The sequence below is a fragment of the Epinephelus moara genome, chromosome 21 (genome assembly GCF_006386435.1).
Source record: "Epinephelus moara isolate mb chromosome 21, YSFRI_EMoa_1.0, whole genome shotgun sequence".
Lineage (NCBI taxonomy): Eukaryota > Metazoa > Chordata > Actinopteri > Perciformes > Serranidae > Epinephelus > Epinephelus moara.
Window position 1 is genome coordinate 25,073,558 of NC_065526.1, and position 16,417 is coordinate 25,089,974.

Below are 16,417 nucleotides of genomic sequence, written 5' to 3' on the forward strand. Positions count from 1 at the left end.
TTGACTCCAGCCTGTGGCCCTTTGCTGCATGTCATTCCCTCTCTCTCCCTCTTTCACATTTAGCTTTCCTATTGATTAAAGGCAAAAATGCCCCAAAAAATATCTTTTAAAAAAAAACACCACTAAGGCTAACAGTATAGTAAGCTAGTGAGGGGGTCACATAATGCAGAAAGTACAAAGGCATAATGACAGAGGAAAAAGATGAGGCCATTAATGAGGATATTAACATTTTTCTCATATTGTAAAACTACAAAGAAAACTCTAATGTGTAGTATTACAATATTATCTTGCCATCCACTGAAAAATGAACTTTTATAGCTTCTGCCATTTCTGAAAATGTCAGCAAAAACATTAGAACTCGTGAACTCTGCGCTTTCTGAAAATTTCCACTTATGAAGTCATGTGTGCCTCAAGAAGGGGGCGTTCATGTGGACTCTTCATTTGATCACTGTGAACATGACCCCAGAAGCCAGCAGTAGACAGGCAGCGATAGGACAGGTTATGAAAGGTGCTGTTGTGTTGCATCATGGGAATCGTAGGACCTAATAATTTTTTAGCTCAGCCCATAATAGGGACTAAAAGTGAAGTCACTGAGCTTCTGCTGCTCCTAATTTTGACCATTCATGTTTGAATTTGATGCTCTCATGTCCTTCAACATCATGGAATGGAAATTCTGAATTGCTAGAGTGTCCATTTAATGTTCAAATAACAAAACGGTTTTTATATCCTGCAAGAGTAGAATTTACTTTGGTTAAGTAGATTCCGTTTTTGGATTTTCCTCTGAATATAAAAACCTGTTTTTCTTTTGTTTTTGTACAGTTAAAATGGGTGATTTTCTGTTCATTGTAGGCAGATTACATGAAAGAAACCAAACCTGATACCTGTGAACAAAACGGAAACTTCCTGTAGAGATCCTGTTTAACTGTGCTCTGTTTGCCAGAGAAGAAAATAATTGGGTGCAATGGTCTGTCACGTAAATTCATGTCCTAATGATCTCACCTTTTAACAAAAAAAACCAACCCTTGACATATGAAGTATCGCCACTGATGAAAGGGATCATAATCAATCGTCATTAGGGATCAAGTAATTAGGATTCACTCTGTAGTGATCGTGATTGGCCATATAAAATTGCAATGCGTCAAGTGGTTGTTGAGATGCTTCACTAAAAATCAAAAATGTCAACCTCATGGTGGCACTAAAGGAAAAGTCTGAAGTTAACAAAATGGGTTTGCCCCATCATGTGGGCAGCATGAATTTCATGACAGTCCATCCAATAGTTGTTGAGATATTTCAGTCTGGATCAAAGCAGTGGACAGACCCAGTAGACCCTACCTCTTAATATTTGTACCCAAAGAAAGAATCTTGTAATGTGAAGTGACACAGAATTGTTTAGGCAAAACTGGTTCACTGTTGATGAGATGACGCAAACACAAGCCTGTCTGAACATACTCGAATCATCAGGCTTGTTTTACTGCTGAGACGAGACCTGAGCTCTCAGACCCACATGAGCGTCTGGAGAGAAGGGAATTAGGCTTGAGTCGTTAAGCTTGAGCTTTTCCACTCCAGCTGCTTGTGTCTCCGCTGGTCACGTGACTCCCAGCCTGGCTTTTAGAAGGCCCTCGGCGTGCCTGGGGGTTAAAAGGTCATTGACACCATTGCCCTCCCCTCTGCCCCGCACACAGTGCGGAGCGCTGGGAGGTGAAAAAGAAAGGGTCATGGAAATGATGATGTGTCAGAAATAATAAAACGGATTGATTTGTGTGCTGCAATAAGCGGCACAATGGTGGATAGAAACCCATTGTGTGGGGCTTATTTCACATCCTGCTCCACTAAACCATTGTATATTGTCTCAATTGAACCATATTTTGTGGAAAATTACTCCCCTTGTATTACCACACGAGACAAATACAGCAGTGCTGCACGCAGGACGAGGATAAATGTCTTTGCATAATTCTGTATTCCCATGATGGTATGTTTGACATTGTTCCTGTGCCCTCTCTGGTGGAGAAGAGGGGTACGCCTCCCCAGGCACTGTGGCTGCACTTCACCCTGTGTGAGACACAGGGAACACTAACCTTGTATAATTAATGATGTAAAACGGAGGAGGATCTGAAAAAAAAAACATCCTGTTTTAATTGCTCTTATCTTGTTGGGTGTTTTATTCCGTCCCTGAAGGGATTAATTAAGCAGCAGAAGAATCATACTTGGTGCTAAACGCAATCCCTTAGTAAAACACACACTGCAATTTAAGGTGGGTAGTGCTCCGCTTGGCACGGTCTCCATGCTGTCACACTGCATTTACCAGTGCTCTTGACTGTAGTGCTGAGGTAATGAGTTGTTCCTCAGCGTCTATAGTTGAATACACTCCCTGTAAGGTGGGTTCAAATTGGTGCATGCTACTGAAGTGATTGTAATGATAGTGGAGGCATCGAGTAGAAACACATTTGTTTCATTAGGAAACACTTGAGATGATTCCTCATGACCACTTCAGGAAGACCTACATACAGTGTATGAATGGACCTGGGCTTACAGGTACAATAAGGGCAACTCAATCACAAGGAAGATATGATTGCACTGTTGGATGCAAATCTCAGATATGTTACATTTGCACGTTATTATGTAGACAGTACGCCCTGTCGTTTATGTGTGGTTAGGTTTAGGCACAAAAAACACTTGGTTATGGTTAGGAAAAGATCATGTTTCAGCTTAAAATACCTGGTTTTGAGGGAACAGGAGAAGCAGCAATGTCTCTGTAAAAAAAAATGCCTTTGTGCCTAAAAAGCTTCTGGAAAAACAGCAATGTCTCACTAAATCACAATTGGTTTGTTGTTTGTTGGTGAACAGTGGTCTGCACCTTGGCAAGCTTCTCACCCAGATGACACGCCATGCACCAGCCCCTCCACCTCCTGATGACAAAGTCACCTTACAAATTACATCACTTTACAAACCTTTATATGATATATGTACCACTGATTATACAAAATAATAACTCAAAGAACGTAATGGAATCATAGTAACATTAAGTTGAATGTCAGATAGCAGTGTATGGAAATCCCCTGCGTGATGTATATGTCTGTCACATTTCTGTTTTTTCAGTGTGGTTTTAACTGCTGCCGATTTTGTTCTTGTCCTTTTAGCATATGCAGTACCAGTATTAATGTACAGTACTACAGAATGTGCTCACTTTCTTTTCAAGTCTATTTTAAGACATTACGCACATCCTAAAAGTCATTGGTTGCTGTGATGTATGGTGAACTTAAAAGTAAGTAAAAGTAAGTAGCAATACCACAGTGCAGTGTGATAAAATAAAGTCATGCACTTAAATTTAGACTTAAATAAAAGCACAAAATTGTTACCATTTATTGTACATATTAAGTACAGTGTTTGTTAAGATAACATGGATTCCAATTACGGAATACAAATTTGTACTTATTGACCGATTTTCTATCTTTTTGACACAAAATGAGACTCAAAAGAGCTTGGATGTCAAAAAAGATTTTGTATTTAATAATCTTGATTTTGAACAAATACTCTACTAAAAGTACTCATAATGCAGAATGAACTATTTCTAAATTATGTATTTTATATTATTGGATTATGATTACTGTTGTATTAATGGGTAAATATCACTTGCAAAGATTGGGCGCTTTTTTTTATTTTTTATTTTTTTAAATATATCCGCTGATTAGCTTATGAATTTCCCCGCAGGATCAATTAAGTTTTGTCTTTATCCATAAATAATACATCATCATTTATTTGTTGATTTATATTTTGTATTGTGCGTCTGAATCTGCAAAGTAAATAGCGACTAAAGCTATTAAAAAAAAAATACAGTGGAGTAAAGGCATAAACTAGCAGAAAATAAAAAAATCTATATCTAAAAATAAAAAAAATAAAATAAAAAAAAATAATATTTAAATAATAAAAATAATGGAAACAATATAATAATAATAATTATAAATAAATGAATAGATTAAAAAATGTATTTAAGTACCATAGTTGAGTAAATGTATGCAGTTACTTTCCACCATTGAAGACTCTGATGTATGTCATTGTTTCATGCAAAAATGCATTTCAAAGTTCAGGTGAAAGAGAGACAAAACAAACACCCGCACACTGCCAACACATTATCTGTACGTCATTTATTCTACACAGGACATGGCAACATTTTAACCACAAATGTTCTTCTGGTGAAGTTCACACCGCAGTACAAACCCTCAGTTGCTAGTTTATCAGTTCACACACGCACATACACAGAGGACAGGACATTAGCTAGACGTCTGCCCCAAACTGTCTGACACACCTCAGACTCTGTGGTGAAGGTGTGTGACCTCAGACCAGCATTTCAGCAAGCATCATTACCCCAAATTACAGATACATCCACTGAACAACTGAGGACATATTTCAATATCCCCCATTGATTCCAGACAGGATGTATGAAAATGACTGCGAGCTGTCCGCCCCCAAGGGTCCACTTAGTACTAAGTCCAATAACAGTTAGAGTCTTGGCTAATGGAGAGGCTTATCAATGTGCTCGTCTGTTACACTCCGTCTGTGAATCCCAGCTCTTTCACAACCACCTCTACACACTATACCTCATCCATCAGCTTTTTTTTGCTTTATCCCTTATGAACAATCAGCGCTGGTCACAATATGGCAGATATGAGATTAATTTACTCCCCGCAGTACACAGAGTGATGTTATTACAGGAAAATCAATGTCCCTCTTGTTGTTCTCTGGGGCTGGACAGGGTGTACGCACATCTGCTCTCATAATACAACTGCTGACCTTGCTGTCAGAGAGTGAGCCAGAGAGAGGCTGCGGCGAAACGGCCGACGGTGTTGTTTATCAAAGCTTTATCAAGCCTCTCTGCTCTCACAGACGTGTGACATCAGACTGTGGGTCAGTCAGCCAGCCAGCCGAGAAAAAAAAAAAAATCCAGCATATGGAGACAGAGCATGATAACCTTTATAGATTAAGGTCCCAGCCAAGAACAGGAGTTAGAGATGATAGAGTGTATTCAGAGTCCAGAGTAAACAGTTGCTACGGGATTTAAACCTCCCTGACATGGAAATATATTAGCTATAATTCATAAAATCTCATTCCTGACTTCCTCATGCCCAGATTTCATTAACTTCTATCATCACTGAAGGCACAATAGACTGCCTGAATGACCTCTTGACCTTTAGCAGAGGATGGGTCCATAAAAAGAGTGAGGGGGGAGGTGTGGGGGAGGTGTTGGAGAAGAGGCGACCCTTTTGCCCGGTGTGTTTGTCCTCTGTTATCCTCTCAATTTCACAAGCTTGATGGAAAGCCGAAGACAGGGGGAGATAAAGCTTTCTGTCATGTCAGTTTAATGTCAGTATAATGTCAATCAAGGCCGTGTCAATTAAAGTGACCTACAACATGATTTAAATCAAAGGAACATGAAGTTGAATCTCTAAAAAGAATAGATTTTTAGGCCCAGGCACGCCACACTGATATCAAAAATGTAGTGGTGACAAAGGCTTTTTGCGTCACCTCATGGCGCTTATGTCTCTGCCAAAAACTTGCACCTGAACACACCACTACAAACAACAGCAAACTGTGGCTGCATTAGAGGAAGTAACTCTCCACACCAGCAGGCAGCAATAGTCTGTATTCGTAATTAAAAAAGGGAAACCGGAAGACAGACAGAATGGATTCAAGACGCTGGTTAGCCAGTTAGCATGTAACAACACATGTTGAAAGAACGAAAGATATTTATCGCTCAATGGCCCAAAAAAATAATCTTACCTCATATAATTTGTTTTGATCACACCCCCTCTTGACTTTAGCCATTTGTTTACCTTCCTCACTTCTGTTTCTCTTCTCATGCGCTGAGCTGAACTACCATTCAGAGAATTTCCTGCATTCTGGTGAATTTTATGTGCCATTTTGTGCCTTTTCTACATCATTTTATGCTGTAAATGTCTTTAATTTTGTCAAAATTTGATTTGTAGCATTTGTTGTATCATTTTGTCCTTTAGTTAAATGTTGTTTTTCTGTGAAATAGCCAACAATATCACAAATCATCACAAACCGTTTCTGCTGAAGAGCTCAATGACTAAACAAATAATATTACCTCATACAGAGCTTGTTTCGATCACACTCCCTCTTGACTTTAGCCATTTGTTTACCTTCCTCACTTCCGTTTCTCTGCTTGTGCGCTGAGCTGAACTGCCAATCAGGGTGATTTCATTCAATAATGGGCTCTGCCATCGCCAATGTCTCTGATGCTGATACAACATGCTGAATTGGCTGAAAAAAAGCAGACAAGAGCCAACACAAAAACTAGGGCATCAGATGCTCACTGACAGCTCAATGTTAACCAGCGGCCACCCCTTGGCGTGGTTTGTCAGGGCCCTAATAAACTAAACAAAGGGGTAGCTTTCGAGTTTCGGTAGTATCGACAATGGGGGGGGGGGGGGGGGGGGGATACTTATGAAACAGGGAGCTCAAGGGGTCCTCAGCCAAAAAATTTAGAGTATCAAACATTTAATTTTCTGCATTCTGGTGAATCTTCATACATCAATTTGTGCCTTTTCTACATCAATTTATGGTGTAAATGTCTTTAATTTGATTTGTAGCATTTGTTGTATCATTTTGATCTTGGTTAAATGTTGTTTTGTATTTTTGTAGACAAATTTCAGATTTTTTTCTGACAATAAAGTGTGTGTGTGTGTGTGTGTGTGTGTGTGTGTGTGTGTGTGTGTGAGGATTTCTTCCCCATCTACATCAATGTCCCTAAAAATCAAATAAATATTATGGTGAAATCATGCTGAAATGTAGAGGAGAAAATGGTTTTAAACACACACAATTCCACATTAAAATAAGCTTTTTTAAGAGCAGTAAAGTGAAACTAAAGAGATCCCAATTCTGGATCCCTTTAAGGACCTCTAAAAGTCCCCGAACCCCAGTTTTGGCATCCGCTGACTGCCTGCTGTTGACGTCTATCTCCACCTCTCTGCTCACAGCTTTACTGCTGGAGGAAACAATCTCCCAGGCTGTGCGAGACAGACAGACAGACACGCAGACAGACACACAGACAGGCAGGCAGACAGACTAGAGACACCCCCGCATAGTTTCCGTCAGCCGGGTGACGTCTCCGCCTCTCAGCCCGTGTGCAGTGTGACGTTGCGGGGCTGTAGTGGAGCCTCTAGCTGCATCTTGTTGACGGTCCGCCAGGCTTTTCCAGTACTGAGAAGACCCCGCTCGAGAGAGGACGACCGACACGCGCAGCGATTTCAGGCAAGTGTTTTCTCGATTTTTAAAAGAGATGGAGCTTTCAAACGGACGTTAATTTAAAAAACAAACGTTAATTTATCGATAGCGGGTCACAGCGCGTGATAACGGTTGAGTTTGAATTCCGGAGCGGGGGGCGAAGCTAACCTGGCTCAGTTAGCCTGCTGTATCGCTCTCTATCTCTGGGTTAGCTGTTGTAACGTTAGCGCTGTCGGTTCTCTCGGTTAGCAAGCTGTGTTGCCTACTGTACCGAGCTGCCTTAATATTACTTTGAGTTATAATTCCCAGTCGTGGCGGACATTGTTGTTTATTACTGTGCGAGCAGACTGTTTTATTATCGCTCTCATAGCTGGGGTGAACCGGGTTAAGTTAGCCTGTGCTCTCGAGAGCCGTGTTAGCCTGCCTCATAGCTGTTTAGATTGCCTCACAGCCGACCGTACAGAGGTGAGCTGCGGAGCTAAGCTAGCTAGCGCAATTAGTATGGAGCATTTAAATACATGATTCGTCAATTGATTGATTTTCAGACGAATGCGCATATTTCACGCGTTCACTTTTCACACGTTTGTGGTTAAAATGTATTTAAAATTAATATAACACTCATGTATGTAATATTTAATGTGTTGTTAAAAGCGATTTGACCGTTGGGTGTATCGGACACGGAGGCTACCTGTGTGTTTAACATACGGGGGGGAGCTGCGGTTGTAAACACTCTCCGTGCCCGCACCGAGTCGGTGTGTGCGTAACGCTGGACCGCGGTGCCTTCCCAGACCAGACTGTAGTGTAGACAGTGAATGTCATTATCAGCGCTGTCTGCATACCAGTGCCGTCGTGGCGAGCCAGCAGAGGAGGCGAGGTACAGCTTGCAGACTGGAGAGAGAGGAGGAGGGGGATAGCTGGGGACGGAGCAGAGCAGGAGCATTATTATACGCGGTGTCCTTGCAGCAGGCAAAAGGATAACGTTACTACAAGTGGAGGTGACATTTAGAAAAATTTCCTGATAGCTGTGGGGATGTTTGAGGAAACCGCGTTGTTATTCAGAGAAGCAATGCGGGGTGTTGTGATTTCTGATAGGAATAAACCGATCAGATAGGAGGTTACAACAGCCAAGAAAACGGAGTCCCGTGCAGACTGGGGTAGAAGCTCCTGCATCTCTGCAGACCAACATTTATTGCTGATCGCTGATTTGATTTTGCCGTTTTCTCAAACGGCCCACGCTGATATTTGCCATTAAAAACGCCTACTAATGTCAACCCGAAATCGAGCTCGAGGCTTGCACCGCCGCAGCATTTCAGTCGGTGGAAAAAACGATGGGATGAATTTTGCAAAAGCCTGCAGATCCACGCACAGTGGTCAAATGTGCGTTGCTGCCTTTTCTGACGAGTCGAAACCCCCATTTAGGGTAGATTTTAAACAATCAAATGCATTTCACGTTAATACAAGAGCACAGATGGTACAGTAAATGTTGCATTTTCAAGCTGAAGTGCATTCAGTGTGCCGTGTGTCATATTGCAGCAGCAGCCATTATCATCTAGATTGCGTTTTAAATTCGGGATACCAGCTAAGTGTTGTTTACCTTATTACGGTCAACTTAGTTATTCCGCAGTAAAGCCTGCGAGTAAAAGTGGGGGAAACACCGCTTTCCATACTGCCGTATGTCAAGCTGTGAATGGCCTGAGAGAAGGGGGACGACTGCTGTTAACGCTTTTATCAATTGTTTTTCATGGAGTTGATGGGGTCAGCGTGGGGTAAGCAGACCTAGGGGAAGGCACAATATGGTTGGGAAGGGCACTTTCATTTGCAAAGTGAAATGTTTTTGACCATTGTATCAGCCTTACATTAACAATGTAATGACAGAGGGGCAGGGTGGTGGGGAATTTCGCTCGGGTTGCCATGTCTGGTCAACTGGTTTTGCTTGTTAAAATTCTCACTTTGTGCTGGGAGAAGTTTGTTCCAAAACCTTTGGTGAAAACTTGAATGCAAATTTCCCCTGGGGTTCAATTACAAGGGCTGAGAAAGCCTGGTGTTTGTGTGAAGTATGGTAATGGCCATTTGGTTTAGTGAGCAACCATTGACCTCTTCAGCCCCCAGCCGGGACAGTGGCCATAAAACATTTAAACTCCTTATGGATGTTTCATGCTCCACAACATTTTTTATGGGATCATTTCCAGTTTGTTTATTCTACTTCAGGAGAGGAATTTATTAGCTGAAGTGTAGATAGTGACTGAAACATTATTTTCTGCCTCTTCTTTGTTTTCTAAATTTCTGTTTTTTCATGCTTAGGAAGCGGATCAGAACATAGAAACCTTCAGTCATCATCATGCATGTGTTTAACTACCAGAAGATTTGTGTCATTTGAAAAGACTTAACGAGGAAGAAAGACTCAGAGGAATACAAGAACTCAGTCAGCAGACAGAAACGACAATAACCCAGTGCTTAGACATGGCCAGCACCCAGACCAGTTTGAAAACCCCTTTCAAAGACTTGACCTCATTCAAGGGCAACATGAAACGGCTGTACAGAGAGCGACTGGAGGATGCGCCCATCAAGAAACGAGTGATGGCAGAGATCAACCTCAAGCGTCGCAGCTTGGATTCCCTCCCCAAAACTCCCAAGGTGAAGAGGGAGCATATCGAGGATCTGTGCCACGACTCTGACGTGGATGTGGAGAGTCGGGCTGAACTGCACGTGGTGGGCTCTGCTAAAGCCTTGGACCTGAGCCCTGGGCTTAAACACACACTGGCCCAGTTCACCCTCAGCAGCCAGAGCTCCCTCGGGGGCCCAGCTGCTTTCTCAGCCCGCACCGGCCATGAGCATTCCCCGGCCGGCATGCCCCCCCTACCTTCCCCTCCTGTTCTGGGAGGGGGCCCTCTGCTGGTTCCCTGTGACAGCTCCACTGAACTCACCCACTCGCTGCTGGAAGGAGAGTCTATCTCCTGCTTCGTCGTTGGGGGAGAGAAGCGACTTTGCCTGCCCCAGGTGCTCAACTCTGTGCTCCGTGACTTCTCGCTGCAGCAGATCAACACTGTGTGCGATGAGCTCTACGTCTACTGCTCACGTTGTGACGCTGAGCAGCTGCACATCCTCAAGGTGCTGGGGATTCTGCCGTTCAATGCACCTTCCTGTGGCCTCATTACCTTGACGGATGCACAGCGGTTGTGCAATGCTCTACTGCGTCCCGGGGCGGCCTTGCCTGCCGACCCCAGCGGTAAGCTGTCGACCCAGGGCCTGCTGAAGGAGAGCGAAGCCAGTTTCCAGGTGGAGCACCAGTGTTTGGGGAAGTGCCAGGGTCTCTTTGTGCCCCAGTTCTACACCCAGCCCGAGGCGCCCTGCATCCAGTGTGTCGAGTGCCAGTTGCTCTTTTCACCACAGAAGTTTGTCATGCATTCACACAAGTCACCAGATAAGAGGACCTGCCACTGGGGCTTTGACTCAGCCAAGTGGCCCTGCTACCTGCAGCTTGCCAGGAAGTACCAAGGCATGCCTGAGGAGCCAAAGCTCAAGCAGCTCCTGGATGAAGTCAAAGAGAAGTTCCACTATCAGCTCAAGAGGTCACTAGACAAAGTAAGTGCACTTCTGACTCATATCTCTATCTTTGTTTGTCTTTGCTTATTTGCACGCATTAAATTGTCATCCGTCATCATCCTGGTAAGGAAGTCACTTAACTTTATTACATTGGATGGTGTCCCATAGTCTGTGTGTTCAGCAGTTTGACTAGACTGCCTTACAGCTGGTGTTATCTTAAACCTGCTTTGACCTGGTATGTGTTAGGACGGCCTGGGACAGGTGGTGACATCTGCCCAGCCAGGTCTGATGAGACGAGGTTCGGCCAGCTGGCCACAGCTGAAGGGGAAGTGCATCATTTGTCCCCTCAGGTCACCTGGAGGTCACTGGGAGTGTCACTGAACAAAAGGGCAGTATGAGAGACTCAGAAAGAGCCTCTTTTAATCCTGTATAAAAACCACATGTCAGCAGTTAATTGTTACATCGTTATCTGATGATTATAACATAAAATACATCTTCAGTCTGCCCATGTCACTGAAATTTGTCTTTCAGCACATTCCTACACAAGTTATCTCTGAAAGCCAGAAAGCAGCAAAGTCTTCCAAATGATTTTGGTTGATGATCGATGATTTTGCCGATTCTCCTTATTTTTGCTTTGTAAAAAAAAATCATGTCAATGCAGTATCTAAGCCACAAGGGCAGCACGCCTATTGAAAAGTCAGCATTCAGTGGGGGGAAAAGCTCTAGATTGTTTCCCTGCCATTGACTGGTTTATGTCTCATGACCTCCCTCTGACCACAGTGGACTGCCCTTTTTGTATTGTTTTGTGGGTAAAGGTGGAGTTGTGTTTTTGTCTGTTTGGTGTGGTCTGTTCACACTTAAATTCCACCTGTTCAGATTGTTTTTTAAGTGAAGTAAACTGACTTTAACCAGCTAACACACATTTCAAGCAGAAAGGGGCTCTAGTACAACCCTTGCTGGCAAGATTTATTTGTGATAGTGGTACAGCAGGCAGCAGGTTAAGTGAGTGTGGAGTAGAGAAATTGCAGTGTGTATTCATAGTGTGTGCAGGTGCGAGTGTGTATTTCTGGAACACATTTTGTATTGTTTGTGTACATGAGATAGAGAGATGCCTTGCTTCTTTCCCTGTCTGGTTAACTTGGCGTCTGAATGTGCCGGAAATACCGTCTAGCGTCCCGACCACATTCCTGTCTAGCCACTTCCCAATTGTCCTCCTCCTCTTCCTCTGCCTTAGTTTAAGGTATGCATCTTGGACGACGAAGAAATTCTTTCTCAAAGGCAGAGAGGTTTTAATACCACAGAGGAAACACGCACGCACAAACGGCAACGTACACAGACCGCAGACGCAACACACATGTACAAAAACATATGCTGAAGGTGGATGATGAGTCTTACAGTCTTTGGTGTATGTGTGTGCGTGTGTGTGTGTGTTTATGTGTGAGACATTGCCAACCTCGGTGTGTGTAATAAGCTGCTAACTGGAGGCTACTATGACACATCTTCGTCTCTCTCTGTCTCACACTTTGCCAGTCTCTCTGGAGCCTCTGTCTCACCACAGTTTCAGGTCCTGTCTTCTCTCTTAGGGGGTGATACCTCAGTCATTTTTTTCATTGTTGTTGTTTCTTTTTTTAATCTTGCAGCTGTTGCTGGGTGACTAGTGACTAGATTTTATCGTGTTCTGTTGTCTTTGAGGGTTTGGCTTGATCAGAAACGGTGTTGTCAGATTAAAAGTGAAACTCCAGCTACGTTTGTGTAGGCAGAGACACGCAAAGGCACAAATTCCTGGAAAGACAGTTGCCTGCGAGTCTACAGGAAGCAGGTGATTTTGGCATCAAAAGAGGATGCCACTCCATCCCCCCACCCACCACCGAAGCGGATGCGCGGGTGTGTGAAAGGTCATTGGCCAGAGAACGAGGTGACCTGGCAGTGTCCCGCTTCACTCAGTCAGGACAAGTCTAACCACTCTCTGTTTATATGTGTGTATTTGTGTAATGAAAGTGCATGTTTGACCGAACAGGAAGTGAGGCAGACGGACATGTCTCTCACCCTGAACATCCTCCAGACTCTCTGTGTCCAGCCGCCTCCACTGCACTGGCTGTGTGACTCATACTTTCCACATCCCAGTGGATGTTAGTGGAAGTCCAGCCAGGCAGCTTATAGTCACACATGCTTTTTAGAAAGATGGCTTGCCTCAGTGTGTTAGTCTAACCCCGACTGCAGACCCTTTTCCCAATGGCCCTTATTTACACACAGTGTCAATGTGCACATTTACAGGCGGTTCATAGTTTTACCGTAGAGCTCTGGGACCGCTAAAAGAGAAGAGACACAAACAAGGGAGCCTTCTGGAAGTTTTTTTTCCCACCTTCTCCAATAGCTACTGGACCCATATCCTGTTAGGAGTGTTTGGTTTGAGAAGTTGCAGTTAAAAACTCCAGGACTTGCTCTCTATAAACGGCGCTTTGTGCCCCAAGGCACTGCTAGCTTGTCTACTGATCCCTGCTGTGTAAATAGAGTCTGCTAGACAGACGCCACCAACAGACAGCAAAAAAACTGAAGCCTTATCTCAAGAGTTACTTAAGTATCTGACAGACAAAGTGTTCATTTTGACTTCAAGGGTGTGACGGACACTTGTACTTTCCACTGAGGCAAGATCATGTGTCATCATTTTTATTGGGTGTGTTTTTTTTAATCTCACAGGACCGAAAGTAACAGAAATTCCCACTGGTGATTGTAATTTTATTTATTTTGGCTGTGTGTCTACATGGCATGTCACCAGGCTGTGTATTACAAAACATCTGAATTACAAAACCCCCTGTTGTAGGTCGGCTTATATTTTAAGATGCAAAGATACACCATGGTAATTTTTACAGTCCTAAATGTAAACATTTTTTTACAACTTTGTGTGGTGTCATTGGTTTGATTTACCAGAATCACAAACTTTTCTTAGTGTGTATGTCCATAGTGGAAAAATAGGCTATTTCCAAATAACAAAACATTATTACATGATATTTTAGACATATTCTTCCCACCCTAGCGAACATAACCCCTTGGCAGAGCATAGCAAACATAGCTGTGTGTTTCTTATTTGCCTCAGCCTTGTTTGTGGCGTTGTGCTGGCCCAGAGTCAGAAGTGTCAGACGGAGAGAACAGCCTTCCACTGTCTGTCTGGCTGGCCCGGCTGACACAGTGGCTGCGGCACAGACGGCAGACAGCTGCATCTCTCTGGCTTCCCCTTTTTGCTATTTGGAAACCAGTGACTTCATTACCGCAGACCAGTGCAGCTGCACTCTCTTGCTGTCTCCAGGGCTGTCTGCTCTGTCTGTCTGTCTGTCTGCTTGTCAGTCATTCTCCTGGGCTATAACTAATTGGATTTTGGCGGGCATGCTAATCGCTCACTGTGCTGCCTTTGCTATTGCTTCTTCTTTCCTCTACCTCTCCCGCTATCATGACGTCTATCTTCCATCTGCCTTCCTCTCTGGGGCTCTTGTCCTAACCCATCTTGAGTTATGGCCTTCAGTGTGCTCCTCACTCTGCCATCCTTTGCTCACCATTATCCCTTTTCTTTAACAAAGATGGTTCTGCTGTTGCCCACATGTGTCTGTAAACAGTCAATACCCCCTGGGCCCCAATCAGCGGACAGTAACAGAATAAGCAGCCAAATGACCCGATAAGTCGATCGTTACATAAGCAATAAGACCACTTGTGCGCGTCTGCCAGGCGGATGAGAGGAAAGCCAGTGGCTATTGATCGGGTCTCCAACCTTGATGGATGTGGCGAGTTGTTGGGTGACAGGGACACTGAATAGAGGAGGCGATGGACCAAGAGGGAGGCAGGAGGAAACGGAAGAAGAGTGAAATGAGGAGACTGAGTTCCAGGGATTGCAGCTGGTGTTGCATAAGTTCCTGTCTGTGTTCAGACATGTGCATCAGTTCCCAGAGTTAACCTCACCTCTACTTCTCCTGTCGCCTACATTCATTTTTGCAACTCAGACAGGCTGCCAGACAGAAGTAGTGTCACGCAGACACAAAAGGGTATCTGTGGTGAGAAAACACACCACCCCTGCGGGCAGCACTTGAGCAAATGAGGTAAGGGCAGACAAGCGAAGTAAAGAGTATGAAACGAAGAAGATGAGAGGGTATGTTCAAGACAGGTGGGTGTACACTTTGGTCGTATTCCATGAAGCAGGCTGTGACCACAGCCATTAGGTTGGGAACTTGGGCCCCAGCTCTTCTTTTCCTCGAGTTGAAAATTAACCTTTCCAAGACCTGAGCTGAACCACAAATCTGGCCTGGAACAGCCCTCTTGGTTGGCCAATCACATGCCGGCTAGCTCACATTTCCCCAGCTAACACACTCTCCTTTGCCCCCCATCCCACTACAAGACACCCATACACATATTTTTATGTCTGTTTGTGCATTTCCCAAAGAACAATTATTCACTTATACTGAATACACAGCAGCTCCTTTGAATGCCGGCTCAGAGTAACCTACAGTCTATCATGCCTGTATGTAGTTTGGTGCGGGAAGCTGTCTGTGTTCCCTGTGCACAACAGGCTGTGCCTTGGCCAGTGTTTGCTGCCTGTTGTAAAGGGCTAAAAGGGGCCCCGCAAGGTAGGAGGGGCTGAGCCGAGGGGCCTCTGGTATGTCACCATCAGGTCAGTGCCAGTATCACAGCTCCATAAGAGCATTGCAGCCCACTGGAGGAATGCCAAAGTCATTACTTCTCAGGCTTTTTCTTAAAGAGATAAGAATCTAATCAAGTTTGGGAAATGGTCACAGGCCTCAGCCACGGTACAGTTCATCACTTAGGTTTGTTGTGCACCAACTCACAGCCTGTACTCCACATTCAAAAATGAACTATTGCTTGGCTGGTGGTAATTTCCCACCCCAGCTGCAGCTTGTTATGTTCGACTGTTTCCTCGACTTGGACTCATTTCCCACCTCACCACCAAAAGAGGAAGATAATGTGCGGCTGTAGGACTGATGTGAGCTTCGCCACAGCAGCAGGCAGCAGAGATAGTTCGGTCCAGATACAGTGGAGCCTCTTGCCACGTCTGCCAACAGTCTCATAGACTAAACAAACTAGCTAAGCCACTCCCAGCCCAATGTCCTGTGGGCTTTAAAAGGAGCCCTGGACTGACAGCCTGTTTGCATGTTCACTGTGCTCTTGCTCTCCCCCCTCGGGGCGTCAGACCAGTTTGCTGCCTCTAAGGAAAATGAGAGCAGGAACAAGTGAAAGAGGGGCGACTATAATGGGCTACGAGTTCAAACAGGACCGTAAGAAGAGAAGGGGGCTTGGATCGTAACACGTCTGACTAGCTTGCCCGGGTTGTTTTGCGTGAGACCGGAATAATGAGGAGCCTTGGTATTAATTAATCGATGTGTTGATGAGAAGATTAACTGTCCACTGTCTGGTCTCCCTGGGAGACAGTCAGACGAGCAGGGTGTGTGTGTGTGTGTGTGTTGGGGGCAGGGAGTCGGAGGCGAGGGAGGTATACTGTAAAAGAGTTGTGAGAGACTGCCAGCCTGTGCATGTTGTGTGCAAGCAGTGAGATCGCGTTTGCATTTGAAAGGCTCTTCTGTGCCGCCTTCCCGGTGGGAACGGTGATTAATGAAGATATAAATGGAGAGAC

The 16,417-nt window shown here is 44.3% G+C and overlaps 1 protein-coding gene across 1 annotated transcript in view; it reads left to right on the top strand.

The window, feature by feature from the left end:
- Window positions 1-7,107: 7,107 nt before the first annotated feature.
- skila (SKI-like proto-oncogene a) overlaps window positions 7,108-16,417 on the top strand; it is a 35,470-nt gene continuing 26,160 nt past the window's right edge. Inside the window, exons 1-2 of the mRNA XM_050075002.1 lie at window positions 7,108-7,273; window positions 9,548-10,824. Of these exons, the coding sequence (XP_049930959.1) occupies window positions 9,703-10,824 (1,122 nt within the window). The 5' untranslated portion in view covers window positions 7,108-7,273; window positions 9,548-9,702. The remainder of the gene's footprint in view (window positions 7,274-9,547; window positions 10,825-16,417) is intronic.